This window comes from Molossus molossus, unplaced genomic scaffold (assembly GCF_014108415.1).
Source record: "Molossus molossus isolate mMolMol1 unplaced genomic scaffold, mMolMol1.p scaffold_m16_p_11, whole genome shotgun sequence".
NCBI lineage: Eukaryota > Metazoa > Chordata > Mammalia > Chiroptera > Molossidae > Molossus > Molossus molossus.
In genome coordinates this window covers 84,596,614-84,609,005 of record NW_023425346.1, presented here as the reverse complement: position 1 = coordinate 84,609,005, position 12,392 = coordinate 84,596,614, and the positions used below count along the sequence as shown (strand labels likewise).

Here is a 12,392-nt window from a genome sequence, read left to right as displayed (position 1 = left end):
TGTGCAGAGACCTTTGTGGGCTTTCTCTTTTTTTATGATGATAACATTATAACTTTGTAAAAAGATCAACTTGACCAGCTGCCTGAGTCTCCCCAGTCAGGCCTGGGACTTGGACTCCTGCTCAGGGGATTTACTGAGGGAGTTAGAAAAGCAGGCAGGGGCAGCAGGAAAAAGTGAGTTAGTTTGTGGTCTCCATGGAGGCTGGAATCAGCCTTACCCCACGGGGAGCTCTGGAGCAGGAACTGCAACTCAGAGTAAGTCTGACCTGAGGCAAGTCGGCAAGTTGGCCACTGGCTAGGGTTTGGAGGGTGGTGGTGAGGTGAGGGACCTGCCTCCCAGTGGACGGGGCTCCGCCTCCTTGGACTGAGAATGGTTACCCAGAGAAGTCCAGTTGGGAGGCACTACCAGCTATCACAGCAGTTGGGGGGTGGTTGCTCCCACAGATAAAGGGATCTGAGTGGGACAACAACAGTACCCACCATCCTGGACAAGTGAACAAATTTATGAAACAGTCTTTACTATAGTGAGGAAGAAAATGTCTTCATAAATGTCAACCTTATGGCACCATTATACGTTGTGGCTTATACTTTCTTATTTGGTCCCCACGAATCACCTCCTCAGGCTTCTTCCAGATTCTCTTTTCTCAGCCTTTAAATCTGGCATTCCTCTTTTCTCTGTCTTAGCTGTTCCTTTTCCTCTATACCCTTTCTTTGGTGATTGCTCCCATTCTCAAAGCTTCAACTGAAATGGGATGTTATTTATTTTCCAAATATGTATTTACATCTCTATCTTAGGGCGTGATCTTTATCCTCGATTCCACATCTATAGAACCCTCTGCTTTCAAAGCATGCCCACCTGGATTCCCCAAAGGCACCTCAAAGTCAATGATCCCACCATCCACCCAGCTGTCCATGGCAGAAACTCAGGAGTCACCCACTGTCCTCTTCCCCCCTGCTTCTGTCCACTCACGGATTGCCTTCAGGGCACAGCCTCGAGATCTCTAGAAGGCAAGCACTTCCGTCCATCCTCACTCTCCTCGCTCCGACCCAAGGCCGGTCATGTCTGCTCTGAGCTATAGCAGCCTCCTAACCTCTTTCCATGAACTCAGCCTTGCCCCAGAATTCACTCTCTGTATTACAGCAGAGTGATCTTTTAAAAATAGAAAACATGACTAAAATCCAAACTTATATCATGGCTGACAAGGTCTTCATTATCTGCTCCTCAACTGTCTCCCATTCCACCACGATTACAATCAACCCTTCCCCCCATGCCGGTGCCCCAGCCATGCAGTGAATGCTCCGTCCGTTTCCAGAGACGCCATGCCCTTTCTCAGCTTCAGACTCTTACAATGTTGTTCTTTCTTCCTTCTCACACTCACTACGTAAACCTTTTAACTATGAATCAACCATTTTAGACCAATTTAAAAGTCCTTTTTTCAGGGACTGGATTCCAATACTTTGACACTGTAGCTCAACATCAGGTATTTTTTTCTACTGCAGTGCTCATCATATTTAATTGCAATTATCTGATGTCTCTAGCAAAGTGAGTCCTCCATGAGAGCAGAGACTGATCTCTCTTTTGATGAGTCTAACCCTGGTACTGAGAACAATGCCATCATATAGCAGGTGCTACACAGATGAGTGACTGATGGGGGCTGGTTTTACTCTAGAGTCCCAGAAATCAGTATCCCAGATTCTGGTGTAGTTTGACGGGGAGACTTCCACCAGAAACTACTTAATCAGGACATCTCTATTAGAACATATTGGTCCTGTAAGGCTTCTACTCACATGCTATGTGGGATCTAAAGAACAAAATAAACTGATGAACAAAACAGATCCAGAGACATGGAAGCAGGGAACAGACAGATGAACCTCTGAGGGAAGGGGGCAGGAAGAAAAAAACCAAAGAACTTATATGCATGTATGCATAACCAATAGACAGACAATAGTGTGATGAAGGCAGGGGGCAGGAGTGGAGACAAGGGGGGGCAGGAGTGGAGACAAGGGGGGGCAGGAGTGGAGACAAGGGAGGCAGGAGTGGAGACAAGGGGGAAAAACAGGGGACATCTGTAATACTTTCAACAATAAAGATAAAGTAAAATATTCTACCAAGTAGAGGCCCGATGAGATCCAGTTTTCCAGGCAAAAAAGAGGCTACCTGCCTCATCACTCACGTGAGACCAGCTAGATATGGCTGCTGCTTTCTCCAAAGGGCCGTGCGACAGGACCATCAGGCGAGAAGTAAACAAGGGCAGTCAGTGTCCCACTCCAGGGCACACTAATGAAAACTGGCCCATGGGAGAGACTCCTTCCTTGGTTATCTGACTTTCACACAAAGGTGAATTCTAAATTCACTTGGTTTTCTTTTTTTCTACTCTTTCCACTCTTTGCCTCTTCTCACTCTTTATCCTTATCCACTCTCTTCACTGCCTAAATGTCCCTGGGGGGCAACTACCACACAGAAGGGAGGTGGAGCTTTATGTGTGCAGGACAGTCCACGCTCTTTATTTCTCTTTGAAATGCCTCTGATTTTACTCTTCAGCTCCCTCCAAATTCCACTCACCGAACATCTTTTCTTTTCTATAAGTTGTGCTTCCTCTCTCTCTCTCTCTCTCTCTCTCTCTCTCTCTCTCTCTCTATATATATATATATATATATATACACACACACACACACACACATACATATATTGGTTATGCATACATGCATATAAGTTCTTTGGTTTTTCTCTTCCTGCCCCCTTCCTGCCCCCTTCCCTCAGAGGTTCATCTGTCTGTTCCCTGCTTCCATGTCTCTGGATCTATTTTGTTCATCAGTTTATTTTGTTCTTTAGATCCCACATATTAAAAAGTATATATTTTCTGCTAGCATATGAGTAGAAGCCTTACAGGACCAATATGTTCTAATAGAGATGTCCTGATTTCATATATATATATATATATATATATATATATATATATATAGCCACAACTAGCTTTTGAAAGCTTTTAAAAGGAAAACATTACTGCCATCCACTATAGTACAAGGTCTGCAAATCAATAATCACATTGAAGTAACACCAAAGGAGAAAATAAAAGTTGGAGCATTGCAATAAGGTGGTTGAATCACCACAAAATTATAAACATTTTTATTATCTAAAATAGAATGTACCAAAGTATAAAAAAAACATCATAGGGGATTTACCATTCAAGTTGCAAGGTTGACTAAGGCTAAGTCTCTCTGGAGGTAAGAATCAAAAATCAGGGACATGCGCATGGTTAGGCAACCCTTGAGGTTGGGGAGTCCAGGGATAACTTAACCAGCACCTCACTCATGATCAGCTAGGATGTTTATCCAACCTGGCTCCTGAGTCTACCGTCACATATATCTCTGTTGTGATCAAATACACACTGGTTCTCTTCTTCAACCCACCCTAAGAATCTAAATATAATTAAGTGCATTTGAGTATTTTCATCCCCACCTGTAGGAGTCTGGTGGATAGAAGAAAATCAAAAACCTTCCTAACAACATCATGTGAAAAGAAAAACAACACATGAAATAAAGTAGCAATTAACAGAACAGCTCAACATCAACGGGAGGAAATTGGACACTACCTGAGAGACTCTAGTGGCTTCCTCTAGGAATTTTTTCATCTCATCCTCGGAGAATACCACATTCATGGCAGACCCACTGGGAAAGGAGAGGGAAGAACAGGTCAGTGTCTCTACAGCTTTAGAAGTAAAGCATCCCAGACTTGACTACTTCTCAGAGTGGTTCCAGGCAACTTCCAGGTTTAGTCTGGGCTAAGTGAGAAGGCATCTTTTTCTAGATTGAGACTTTACTCCACTAATCAGCAGGACAACTGACCAAAGTAAAAAGTCACCGACGCTGCGGATAAGGAAGGGGTTGAGAGCATGGCAGCTCTGGCGATGGCACATCCTTGAGGTTTGTCTTCCCTGATTTACTGTTTTCACTCCACTGGCTCTGGGTAATTCTTGAACCTTAACAGCATTCCTCCCAGGAATCACTAACTGTTTCTTTGGAGTTCGTTACCAAAGGCTAATCTTAACCTATAGCTTCCCAGTCGAAACAGGTCCGTCTTCTATCTCAACCGGACTACATAAGAATCTATTTTTTAATAACATTTGCAAATATAATAAACAGTGTGTGACTGAAACATATTTACCGTGTCCTTCTTTCTAAATACTTGAGAAGGAATGCTACCTGAAACTGACATTTCCATGTGGAATGGAAGGGATGAAAGGTGGAAGAAAAAGAGGAAGGAAGGAAATAAGGAAAACATACTACTTTCCACTTCCTTTTTAAAAGTAGCAGGTTTTTTTTTACCCTTTCTACTCTATTACAAAGTTCTGCTTAAAGAGCTTTCCATTTCTTCATCTGTTTAAGGCAGGAAAGCTAAGGCTATAACTCTGATGATTCATAGTATAGGAAACTAAAAGAAACATAGAGATGTAGATGAGAAAGAAAATGCAAGTCTGTGATCCTCCCTTAAATATTTGTGTTTAAATTAACTTACGTTAATACCTCAAAGGAGTAGTATTATTAGACTATGGTTTTTACAAAATGCCATTTAAACAAAAAGGAAGGTTCTCCACTTCATTTGAAATTTTTCATTATTTTAAAGGATCCCATCTCAAATTCCATTTACACTTTCAAATTGTGCACAGCAAATCGTGTCTCTTATTATCTCCTGTTCAGTGAAGTAGCTCCTTACATGTGGCAACATCTGAAGAGAGGAAGTGATAATTCACAACTTCTCCTTTGATGATAGATCTTAGTTTCAAGGTTTAATATAAAAGACCCTCACTGCCCATGTCCCTCATCACTATAATTCATACATTGAAAAAGGTGATCTCAAAATCTCAACAATTCGGACCAGAGGCACCATCAGAAGGTGCTGACAACAATCGAAGACACGCTGTGATTTCCAGGTATCAGAAAGCATGCTGGAGAGAGCGAGCTCACTGTTCCTGTGGTTTTGGTTTTTTGGTTTTGTTTCATTGTCCTGTTGTCTCATGTAAAGCTAACCTCCCCCAGTGTGGCAAGGATATGCCTAAGCCATGCTTCTGAGGACTGGAGTGTCTTCCTGCTGCCAGTCCCTGAGGAAAAGCATTACACTGAAGGACTGTGCCCAGGTCCTCCATCTGGCTGTGTGGGTTTGCGGACTCTTGATGGATTTACAAGTTACTAGAAATCAGAGCCAATTGTATTAGCATACAGCATGCAGTTCTCTATCTCCCAATTTTTAACTCATTATTTGGCAAACAATATATTACCTCAAAACGTAGGAAGGTCTCAGCAAGCAGGGGTATCCCACAGACTTCGCAAATTCCAATGCCTCATTCTAATTAATGGAAACAACAACAACAAATGTATGAACAGTTTAAAATATTCAATGAAAATGCAGAAGGGTATCATCACAACAAGTAGTAATCTGACTCTTTTTATTCTCAAAAGACACCATTAAAATGTAAATTGGACATTGAAATACATAAAATTTGTACCTCTTAATTCTAAATGTCAAATCTAGTTCAAGAAGAGTTGGAACTTTTTCTCATTGTCTGAAATGTAATGAGAATATTCCTACCAATTTATAACCAACATTTAACCGCAATCATGGAAATACAGCAACTTTAAATTCACTAAGCACAGTGCGTTCTATCTGCCCTGCAGTTAACACCTGCAGTAGTTAACATTCAGGTTGTGACTCTTCAAAGGAGAACATTAAAAACAGACATGTGTTTCTCTCCTTACCAAAGTGTTAACAGCTTTCCAGGGTGCCTGGGCCACCTTCAGCTCGTCCAAGACCGCGGAGAAGATGGAGCGATCCTCGGCCCTGTCGATCTGCAGAGGGCTTGTGCCCATGATCTTAACAGAGTTCTTGTACAGAGGGACCGCCAGGTTGTTTGGAATCTGGCCTCCGACTGATATGATGCAGCCACTGCATGCCTGGAATAGTCACGTGCAACATCAGCCACTGCAGTCCCTTCGTCAGGAAGGAACAACTGTGCTATTCCTGCCTCTGTTCCTTTACTGAACGTGATTAGATGATGTGACAGTTCATTTGTCCTGTCAATGGATAATACTAGCTTTGCCACAAGAAGATAAATGGACTTAGTTCCGACTTTCTAAGCGCTCACATGCTAAAAGCGATGTAAGGGTCCGTATAACTCCACATTTTTACCGTGTACAACGTCCATACAATTACACATGAATGTGTGACATTTGCATGTGTGACAATTAGAAAAAGAAAATCAAACCAATAAACATTTTTATCATATACTCTACACTATGATAGCTTAATTCTTGGACTAGTATTGTAATTTCCTAAGTGGATACAGATTCGTTCTTCCAACCATCACCTCTCCTGTTCCCCTCCGGCCTCTCTTCACCTTGAGAGTAATCATCCTACAAGTTACTCCTATACCCAGGGTTCTCTAAAGGTGCTCATCACCTGAAGGCTAAGATGTAAACTCCTTACCAACAGAGCAATTAAAATGTTCCGCTCTTGCCGCTCATCACTTCCCTCAGCCCCAGGCAGAGGACTCCACTCACTGGCCCAGCCTGCATTCCCACAGGCCAGCTTCCTGCAGCTCTTCCCTTCCTGGGTGTGGTTTCCTTCCTCTTTGTCTCTGCTCCATCATCTAAACTCCAACTATCCTGCAACCAAAGTCCGGTCTTCGTCCTACCTCCTATTCTAACCTCGTCTCTGCTTTCTTGCTACCTTGGCACCTTGGTCCTCCCACTAACTGATGTTTTAGTTTCTATTTCCTTACCATTTGCCTTCAAGCAGACCCAGAACCATTAACCTTAATCTCCTATTTGCAGTTAAAACGTCAAGATTAAAAAAGAAAAAACAAACACAGAATCTCAAATTTGCTCAAGTGGTGTTCCAGTGGTGAGGGTGAGCCAACGTGGCATGCTGGAGCTGGGCGGGCAGGCAGGAGCCCCTTCCTACCACGGTGCCCTCTGTGAAACTCCCCCTGAGGTTCAGAATTCTTGTCTGTGAAATTAGGACAAGAATACCTACCTACTTCACAAGATCACCATGAAGATTAAATAAGAATAAACATGAACGGTTTTATACAAGTGTATAAATGACATTATTAATATTAGAAAATATAATATCTGCTGGGCCATTGATTTTGACAAAATTTGTGTTTGCTTTAATAACCTACTAGTGAAATATTAGAATTGCTGAAGTAACAGAGATGTGTTAAATGTGTTTTATCATTATTTGAAATCATTCTGAAATACTCTTAAAAGGAATGAAGGTAATTTCTCTCTGATGAGAGAAATTATAGTTCTGCCTTAAGCAAACACCTGCAATCGCATGCTTAAATGCATTGTAAACAGTATTGAAAATAATAATCCACAGTTCTGCATATTTATAAATGTACTTAAGCTATGTTTATCATCATTTTTAGATTCAATATACATTTTTCAAAACCTAAGAATTCTTCTCTTTATAAAAATATTTGTATTTGCTCATTTTTTGATTATTAATGGTGTTAATATTTTAAAGGCTTAAAAACTAATTCCTCAATTAAATGTACATAAAACTGTCTTACATGAAAGACTTCAAAATAATCTCTAAAATTAAGAGCAAAATTTGGCGTTAACTGAACTAAATAGAAGCTTAAAGTTGAATTAAAAGCCTTTAATTAATGAATATACCAATATTTTTCAAAATAGCTGTATAAAATTGATTTTTATTTTTCAAGAAATTACCAACTTTCAAAAAAATAATCATATAAACTTCTACTATTTACTAAGGTTGTTACTTCACACCCTTGACTCTCTGTTTGACCTTCACAGTATACCTCTGAGGCAGTTATTACTCTCCCCATTTTACATCTGAAGAAACTGAGGCTTGGTAAAGGTAAAATGACTTGCCCATCTTTCCTGGTGGAACTCAATTCTACATATTGTAAAGTAGCCATACTTGACTAAAATACCAAATCTTTGAATCTTAAGCTAATGACTTTTCTAGCTGGTTCCAGAGATGACTAATGTTACAGAATATGAGAAGAGCTATTTCTTAAACATTCATTTTGAAAACTGGTAGGTAAAAAAACTTTCACTGGCAAAACGCTAGTCTCATCATTGACCTCCAGAAATACAGACCATCATTGGGAAGACAAATCATCCCCACAGGAATGGTTGGGAGCAATGGGGTGATGGTGTAGTGGAAGTTTTGCTCATACAGCAAAAGGAATTCAGTAGAAGAGAACATGTTTGTAGGTCAAAGTTAATATAGGACAGTTTTCTGGAAGAATTATATCTGAAAATAGCCCAACTCTAACTACAGAACTTGTAGGGACTTGGGAAAGAGAACTTGGTATCTCACACAGGTAAATTATCATCATCATCATAATCACTTAACATCTAAATACTTGCAAGTTATTTACTGAAATAAAGTATTCTAAAATTCAGATATTGTTTCACAGATATCTAACATCTCTAGCCTATACTAATTCTATTGGTTCCTAAAGTTCCATTGCTCTTTCCTAGATGTGTTTGTATCTTTTTAACCCAGCTTAATTTCCTACTTTTTAAACCCAATGTCACCAAGGTAATGTCTGCAGCCAAAGGAATATATCATTATAACATTTTCTACTAAAAACAGAGCAAGTGGGAAGATTTCAGCATTCCTAGCATCCCCTCTCACTCAACCTCTGATCAAGACTTCCCTTCAAAGCAACCAGCTTTACTCATAAGGCATATCACCTTTTTGACTTCTCCTTAATGTTTCTTTAGAGGTGCTCCCTTGATGCCATGGAAATAGTTTTGATTCTGAACTAGACCAAGAGACCTGGACCAGGACTCCCATCATACTTTTTATCATCTCATGTAACTATATATCCTTGAGAAAGCCTACTGCCCTTCCAAGTGACTCAAATGTGTGCTTTTAATAAGTTTAGATGTACTTCCAGTTTGGGGCAAATTAACTACTGTATACTCAGTGCCATCAGCCTCAGTAGGGGCATCCGCGGTCAGATAAGGACAGTCTCCTGAAGGCTGAGGAACACCTGTTATGGGAGACAGTGGAGCCTGGGAGGCCTGCTATGAGGAGGTAACGCAACAAGCTCATGAAAGGAAACACACATGCACATATATGTACATGTGCATATGATTTGTGTAATTTCCTGGAATAATCTAAAGAATACGTTAATGAAATATTGTTCTTATGTTCTCCAACGTTACATTTTAAATTGCCATATAATATATAGTAGTACTTTAATTGTCAATTTGCTTCAAAGAAAGGCCAATTTATTTTTTCTATCATACTGAATTCAGTTATAACAAAAGGAACTCATTCATATCCATGTGTAACTATATCCAAAGGCAATCTTGGACATTTCTAATCTTTTCTTAAAGAATGCCTGGGGAAATCATTAATTACGTGTAAAATGCCTGCTGCTACTGCCTGCGATGCTTAATATTATTTAAATAATTATGTAACTTTTCACATATTAATGTCATGAATTCCAGTTTTAATACCTTGAAGGCAAGGACCTGGTTAAGCCTGGCATTTAAAAAGTGCTCAAAAAACATTGGTAGGGGCAGGATGGGGAGGAGGGGGTCTGGGGTGAAGAAAAGGAGAAATGTATGTAACAAAAATAAATTAATAAAAATTGAAAAAAAAACATTTGTAGACTGCACTTATTTTGATCTCCACCTATGCATATGAAATGAATATTAAGAAATCATTAGAAAAACCATATCAGAGAGAAAAATAAAAATTGTGTATATTCTACCTAATGGTTCAATTGTATTATATTAGAATATTAGTAAGCTAGGTCTAAATAGACAACTATGATGGTCACCCATGCTAAATTTGTCCATTTTTCTGTGCATTCTTCTTTACAGTAAAAAATTATCACATCGTTCCGGCACTATACTTTATACTTTACAATGTGATTTCAACCACAAATCTCATGTCACCTTCACAGAACCAGCATGTAGCACAGTTTTACATTCATATATCTCATTAACCAAAAAGGATGAAGAACCGAGAATTTAAGTAACTTGCACAAGTCAGTGAGTTCTCAAGTGAAAACTAGAATTGAAGTATTATTGGTCCAATTCAGTATTCTTTTTCCTAAGTGACCATATTTTACACACTGGGGTGATTTTCTGTGGGGAGGAATTAACTGTAATGACATCAAAAGGCACAATTATTGGACATCACTTTGAAATTTTTCAGTAGTTATTTTTTTTATTTAACTTAAGATAATCTAACTTGTTCTATAAATGTACAGTAATCTAGGATCATCTGAATCTATAGTGAAGATACACTCAATAATATTAGAGTGGAAGTAGAGGAGCAACTTTAGAAAAATTCCATGAAGGTACCAAAACCATTTGGAATCGACTCATCAGGTCTTAAATTGAAGACTAATGGTTTCATCTGATAGAGCAAAGAATGAACTGGTCCTTTGTGAACAAAGACTCCTCTCCTCTGGGAACCATGATTCATCATTAAATCGCAATAACTCCTGAGCTAGAAAGAGGCTGCTTATTGTATGTCTGGGTGGCCAAGTCAATCATTATGCAAACTATTTATTGGGGTTATCTTATACTAGTTAATATGTCTGGCACATGTTACCAAGAAGAGTTTTTAGTATAGCTGGAATGTTTAGGGAAAAAAAGTGAATTTTATATGAAAAATAATCACTCTGATCCAGGGCCTCAAGAATGTAAGGCCAGGGTAATTCTTCAAGAGTTTCACTACAAAATTAGACAACAGAAGACACTCAGAGCTCTTTCTCCTGAGGGGAATTACAATATAAATCTACATACATGAATACACATATGTAAAGTGTGAACTGCACATGTTATTCTTCTCCCCTGCACCTCTCTTTTTTTTTTTTTACCTCCTGATGGTAGATATCCAAGATTCTTTCCAAAGACAGCTCTTCAAAGTACAGTTTGTCACACTCATCAAAGTCTGTGCTCACGGTCTCAGGGTTGCAATTCACCACCACAGTCTTCCTGCCAAGTTGACGCAGTGTGCGGATACTGGAGACAGCGCACCAATCAAATTCCACACTGCTGCCTGCAGAGACAATGAGATTGGGAAAAGGGGTAAGAGAAGCATGAAGTTACAACACAAGGAGTAGCAGAAATATATTGCCAGTCAGTTCAAGTCAAGGAAGCTAATGACCTTTCAATTTGAGGGAGCTACTTTTGCTTTATTTGCTCTTCCTTTTTTCTTTTTCAATTCAATTTTTAAAATTCCGAAATATAGCTCTGGGTTTGGCTCAGCAGTGAGAGCATCAGCCAGTGGTTCAGAGAGACCCGAGTTCGGTTCCCACTAAGGGCATGTAACTTGGTTGCAGTTTGTCCCCAGCCCTGGTTCGGGTCGTGCAGGAGGCAGCCACTCGATGTGTCCCTTTCACGTTGATGTTTCTTTCTCTCTCTTCCTCTCACTCTAACTGAACAAAAATGGAAAATAGTCCTCAGGTGAGGATAAAAAAAAAAAAATTCCGAAATATAAACTTCAGATCCATTATGTACACTATATTAATAGCAGGAAAAATAGGAATTCATTAAACAGCAATGACATGTTGGTTTGTTTTATATGCTAAGTTCTGCAACAGGTAACATTCATACTTGAAGCCTACAGAATCTCAAAGTCAATGGGAGATCATTGTAATAATAATAATAATAATAAATAGCCCTCATTTACTGAAAAGAAATTCAATGTGAATATAATGACCTCAGCACACAAAATTAGTTAAGTTAGTGATCAGAATACCTGAGTTCTTGTTGCAGTCCTTCCATTTACCCTGCTGTCTGAAAGCTAAACCCAATGATCCCTGAGGTGCCTTGTAGCTCTGACATATCTTAATCGATTAGAAAGTCCTGTCCTTTCCAAGCATATCCTTTTAAGCTTGGCAAGGCCACCCCATGCTGAGTGAGTGACCTTCTAAGAAGTAATTTGAAGTACAATAATGGCCTTAAATGCCTCAAAATATCACCTCTACTGGGATGCCGCAGAACTGAAAGTTGTGGGATTTGTACTAATCCTTGACATTCGGACTTTGTCTCCTAAAAATTGTTGTCAGAGTAAGTTATGCAAATTTAGTAGCAAGTTAATTCTCACTATCAGTTGAGTGTAGATTTGACTGTCATCTCAGCTGGTCTTCCCTGGGCCTTAGGGTAATGCAGAATTGTTGCATAAATTAAGAAAAATTTGAAGAGGGAGAAAAATAAGTCCTCCCTCCTCCCCCGCAAAAAGTCCTCATGACGCTAGTCAAGCCAGTTAGCCCGAAGAAACTATGGTGGTAAAAGTATAAACACTTTTGTTCTCCTCCATGACTTGGCAAAAAATTGGTAAACTAGCATTTCCTGAAGTTCTCAGTTAATTGTAAAAGCTAAAGTAAA

At 39.5% G+C, this 12,392-nt stretch overlaps 1 protein-coding gene across 1 annotated transcript in view; it reads right to left on the bottom strand.

Annotated features, from left to right (window-relative positions):
* CPS1 (carbamoyl-phosphate synthase 1) overlaps positions 1-12,392 on the bottom strand; it is a 135,514-nt gene that overhangs the window by 23,715 nt on the left and 99,407 nt on the right. Inside the window, exons 28-31 of the mRNA XM_036254973.1 lie at positions 10,880-11,061; positions 5,754-5,948; positions 5,276-5,343; positions 3,593-3,668 (exon numbers count right to left, since the gene is read on the bottom strand). Coding sequence (XP_036110866.1) covers positions 3,593-3,668; positions 5,276-5,343; positions 5,754-5,948; positions 10,880-11,061 — 521 coding nt within the window. The remainder of the gene's footprint in view (positions 1-3,592; positions 3,669-5,275; positions 5,344-5,753; positions 5,949-10,879; positions 11,062-12,392) is intronic.